The sequence below is a fragment of the Etheostoma spectabile genome, chromosome 6, assembly GCF_008692095.1.
Source record: "Etheostoma spectabile isolate EspeVRDwgs_2016 chromosome 6, UIUC_Espe_1.0, whole genome shotgun sequence".
Taxonomy (NCBI): domain Eukaryota; kingdom Metazoa; phylum Chordata; class Actinopteri; order Perciformes; family Percidae; genus Etheostoma; species Etheostoma spectabile.
The window spans coordinates 17,840,309-17,845,772 of NC_045738.1; the positions used below are offsets into that span (position 1 = coordinate 17,840,309).

Genomic DNA, 5,464 nt, shown 5'->3' on the forward strand with positions numbered 1-5,464 from the left:
TTGGGGAGGGTGTTTACTGTGACAAGTAAAGGAATTCATTTGCACTTGGGTGCTGGGGTCCAATATTCAAAGAAGCAACAAAACTGTTGTTGTGTGGTTTGGATTTTACATCATGCTGCCCTCTGTTGGTCATTCTGATTCAGTTAAACATCAGCAGAATCAAAAGTGTTACTCGATCATAGAGTAAGTGCTGTTTTCAAGCCGTCAAAAAACCCAGAAAACACAAATCTAAATAGTATATGTTTCAGTGACTGTAATAGAATACAGTCATTTTATACATCCTGTATATTTGTGGCTACATGCTTGTCCAGCAGCGGTGACAAATGGTGTTAAATGTAGCAATCGAGAAGACCCATTACACTGATGCTGATGCATGAGCGAGAGAAGAGGAGGGTGAAAGGCCCGCAGCAGCCTTTAACGTCCTCCATGGCTCACCTTATTACTCCCAGTTATAACAAGCTCCTCAACCTGGCAGAATACGCAGCAGGTCTACTTCCTTTACTCCATCTACTGCTAACATGCTCATATTTGAGATTATAGAATATCATAACTCTTTTTGTTCTCTGCAGGTTTCTGTTTCCTGTGTGTAACAGGGAGGTTGCTTGCTATACATCTGTGGAGAAGTGGTTTCTGACTGTTGGTGGTGGTAGTTACGAAATGAAAAAGCCCATTTTCATTATTCAGTTTATTTGACGTTGCTGAAAAAGAACAAAAATTTGTGTTAAAATGGCAACATCGTGTGTGTGTGTGTGTGTGTGTGTGTGTGTGTGTGTGTGTGTGTGTGTGTGTGTGTGTAGTGTGTGTGTGTGTGTGTGTGTGTGTGTGTGTGTGTGTGTGTGTGTGTGTGAAATTGTATCTGCTCTTAAATAAGACACTTCCTGAATGTAGCAGACTCTGATCACAGCAGAGAACAGACAAAAGGCAAAAACTAAAAAAAGCAGCGACCGCAAAAACAACAAGTAACATCAGTAGGTAATAATCGATTGGGGTCTGTCACTTTATCGATGCAGAATCGTCCAGGTCCACATTGCATTACAGAATGCTTTCTTCTTAAAGGTAACAGTTCCAATAAAGTGCAGAGTGAACAACAAGAATGAATTCACATTTTTACACCTTTGTTTTCTTTTTAAGCAGTTCCCTGTATTTGTTGCTAACATTTCTTCCCACTACCAGCGACATTGTTAAATGAAGTCCTGTTTTCTTGCACTTGGCAAATGAGAACATTCTGTTTCTAAGCGTCTAAACGGCACCGATTTGTGTGTCTGCAGGTAACGTTTCGTACGAGGATCTATCACTGCAACATCAACAGTCAGGGGGTGATCTGTCTGGACATCCTGAAGGACAACTGGAGCCCCGCCCTCACCATCTCCAAGGTGCTGCTGTCCATCTGCTCCCTGCTCACAGACTGTAACCCAGGTAGGAGCTGCATCTTACTGCATGGCCATCTGACGTTTGTTAAATGGTTTTGGTTATGACACTTTCAGTGAAGTTAGTCGGTGTTATTGTCCACCTCAGTCAAACATGACTTGTGTTATTGTATTGTTCTAATAGTTGGCCAAACTTCACTCAGTCAAACACTATGTTCACTGACTATTAACGGTGTATTTATTACCGTAAGCCATGACCATTTCAAACCCTCATTGTTTCTCGATGCCTTCAAACACTGACCGATCTTTGGCTTAGTCGCTATGAAAACGCACAGTTTTCCAGCAGCGAAGAGCAAGTGAGCTGCTGACAGGGGAGATCCAAAATAAATGTTTAAGGAAAAACTATTATTATCATGTAACAGGGGTGGGAATCACCAGACACCTCCTGATACGATATCATCATGATACTTATGCCACAAAATGATATTATTGAGATTTTAAACATATTGCAAGATTCTGTGCTATATTGCAATTTATAACCTTTTTTTCCAACTTCTAATTTTTCCTAATTTCACATAACTTTGTCAACATGTGTTTCATCTAAAAAGATACATTTCTCTGTTTGTTCATATCACTTCAATTGTATTGCTGCAAAATGGGATTTTCAAGCAGACAAACTGACCAACACATATATGATAAAAAAGATCAATACTTGGCGCCTGTGTATCGATACAGTATTGCCACTGAATATATTGTAATATTATGATTTATTGATTTTTCCCCCCACCCCTATCATGTAATATAATATTTAAATATAACTGATGCTATGTCAGTTACGTTTCTCGGCTTGTAAAAAGTGCAGGCTGGAAAATGTGTAAAAAGTAACAAAAAAACTCAGAACCTGTTGGAATAATAATTGGGTCAGTGGTCCACCTATTAAAGATGTAAGATGGCCATTTTGTGCTGTCTTACATTTAGCAATTTTGAGTTCACTATGCGAGCGTAATGGTAGTTTTAAAGTCATTTTACCACCTTTCTCTCTATTTCCAGTCTTAGTTGCTCCTGGAGGGTTTGTCTAAGCTGTTAATATGATTAACTGGTTATTGATACAGCTGGATTTTAGACAATGTAATCCAGTCTACTTCAAGGTCACCACTCCATAATAAAATAAATGCTGCATCTATCCCCCCGGCAAAACTCTTTTTGTAGTTTGGAACCAACACGAGTCTGGTAGAGGGCTTAATGATCTGCAATGAAATCAAATTGCATTTAAATCGGTGTGGAGTGGAACATGTAAGAAATCTAATACAATTTATATACTTCTATTATAGGATGTTAGAATTTGCAAGCCATAATTGTTGTGAAAGAAATCTTCTTGTTGAAGATAACTTCACTTTCAATTGACTTTCAGTTCAATTGAAGAAAATACTTTTACCTGGTTTCAGAAGAAAGCTGCTTGCTGATGCGCTGAGAGCTAAATACAGCAGTCTGGTGGGATCAGAGTCAGGATCTTCTCTGCCGTCCATCTGAAAGGGAGATGGTTTTATGTTGCCAGTGGCAAATGGGAAGGAGCTATAATATAGAAAAGTAAAGCACACAAAGGGTTGTAGTGAGGTGCTGACCACCGGATGTAGACTTTAAAGTAGGAAAACTCTGGTTGCACACTCTGGTCTCCATATGGTGAGGTGGGGAGGACTTGAGTCTGGGGGGTTGCCAGGATGATACATTTACATCTCAGTGGTACTTGTTGAAATTACCGAAGATCAAAAGACATCCACATGGCCCAAAGGTTACCACTTTATTGTTTACTGATACCTGAGGGCAATATGGGAAACGAAGTAGTACATTTGTGTGGTCCTCATCACCTTATGTCTTATGACTGCATTAAACACAGGGAATAATATGTGGTTTAGATCAGTGCATAGCTAAAAGACTGTTGGTTGGTTGCTGGCTACTAAATACTTTTTAAAATTATTTTTATTTAACCTTTATTTATACTAAAGGGCATCCCTCGTTTTCAGTGCCAACGAGTTTACATCAAGATTCATACACAAAACACAAGAGCAATGAGAAATAAACAGGAGCAAAACTAAAAACAGTTGCAATTTAAAGAGCGGGGAGTAAACAGCAGTTGTTTCAAAACGGCAGCAGATGGGAGTTAGTTGCAGAGCGTTCCACGGGCTAGGGGCATCGAAGAAAACGCTCGCAGGGAACCCTGAGAGGGAGCCAGTTGTTGGATCTGGTTTTATAGAAACTAGAGCCCGACCGATGTATCGGCAGGCCGATATTGGGCATCCCCTGTTCTGTTTTGACAATAAAACAAATCATTATTGTATTGTTTTAGTAAGAACTCATAAATAACTACAAATAACTAATGTTTGGGAAATCTGTTTATGTTTTATAATGAGTTTCTGGATTTTTTTATTTTTTTAAACATACGGCATATCGGATTTTTAAATAAAAAATCCTTCATCAGCCGGGCTCTAATAGAAACCAAGATTCCAACGTAATAGGGGGGAGATATAGAGAGGACGTTTACCAGTGATGGCTTTAAAAACAAACAAGTGCCAGTGGTAACTGCTCATCAAGGAAAGACAGGACCAGCCGACCTCACTAGAGAGGCGTTGAACACTATAAAGCAGCCACGGCTGCGTAACTGAGCAGATATGAAATCAGGATTTTAGAGATTCCGGATCCGGTTAAGTTCCTGTTTAAGTTAGGGCGTGACTCCCAGCTGAACTGAGCTCTCCTCGCAATAGCCTCTTTTACAGAGATTCCTCAAAACCGCCGTAAAGAAGATCCGCCATTACGCCGTTTTTGTTGTTGTTTTTTTTTTTGTTTTTTTACACTGAACCAAACCACAGCGGCATAATGCTGCCCCAGGGTGGGATTTTTATTAGCATGCCGACATTCCCAAAACAAAAAGGTGTGTTGTACGTGTAGTTCCGCCATGGCGGCTTTCCCTTTAAACAAAACAGTTTATTCAACAACTTGAGAGTGTTTGTCATCTGCAAATTGAGTTGGCGAAATCATTTGATTTGTACATATAACCAAAACACTGCTTCTTCCAACAATAACTCGATAATTGTTGTTATTCAACTCATCTTCTCTAGCACAATCGTTTACATAATCTGAGCCTGAGAGGAGGATCATGTTTGGAATACTTTTCTCTGTTTACAGTCGATCCACGGTTTGACTCCTGCTCAGCTGAGGTAACTGATTATACTTAATGATTTGCATATTCTCTCTGTGTTTTTGTATCTTTCAGCCGACCCTCTGGTAGGAAGCATCGCCACACAGTACCTGACAAACAGAACAGAGCATGACAGAATAGCCAAACAATGGACGAAGAGATACGCCACATAGACACCCAACCACCCCCTCCTTTACTTCCCTCACCCTTCACTGTACCTCTCTCTACCTCTCTCTCTCTCAACCTTAGTCTGTCAAAGCACACTCACTAAGTGCAACGGTATACCTGCCCTCCTATCACCCTCCTCGTCCTCCCCAACATTGTATCTATCTTTTCTGTGTATAAAAAAAAACAAAAAAAATCAAACAAAACAAAAAAAAAAGTCCTTTGTTCCTTGTTGACTTGAAAGCTTCTTTTTTTATACAAAGAGTAGATTGGGATTTTTATTTTCCAATATCTGAATGTTGGAAGTATTGTATTGGAGAGGGAAAAAAAAACACACAGAATATTATAAATATGATACGCATTGTCCTACAGCTATACAGTATGTATTCTCATTTTCTTAGTGGCACCTGGAACAAACATGCAGAATATATGCTTTTACTTTGTTTTCCTTGTTTAGTTTTTTTTGTATGTCTTCATCAATATGTTATCTGCATGGAACAGGAAGGTTTGCGTCAATGGATCCTTTATGCTTTTTAACTTCCTCTGATTTTGTTTGTACTGTATGTATTTTTTCAAAGGCTTTTGAGGCAGACCACAAAAGTATAGGTCTGCCTGTGAAAGAGGCAGGACTTGTATATTTACTGGCTACCCGCCACCTCTGCAATTGCAGAGTGGTTTGTTGTGCACTTGTATTACTGAAGCACCCAATAAAACACACTGTGGTTGGCTTGTGAGAAAA

At 39.5% G+C, this 5,464-nt stretch overlaps 1 protein-coding gene across 1 annotated transcript in view; it reads left to right on the forward strand.

Annotated features, from left to right (window-relative positions):
- Positions 1–5,464, forward strand: part of LOC116691441 (ubiquitin-conjugating enzyme E2 E2) — a 26,418-nt gene extending 20,954 nt beyond the window's left edge. The window contains exons 5-6 of the mRNA XM_032519052.1: positions 1,269–1,416; positions 4,636–5,464. Coding sequence (XP_032374943.1) covers positions 1,269–1,416; positions 4,636–4,733 — 246 coding nt within the window. The 3' untranslated portion in view covers positions 4,734–5,464. The remainder of the gene's footprint in view (positions 1–1,268; positions 1,417–4,635) is intronic.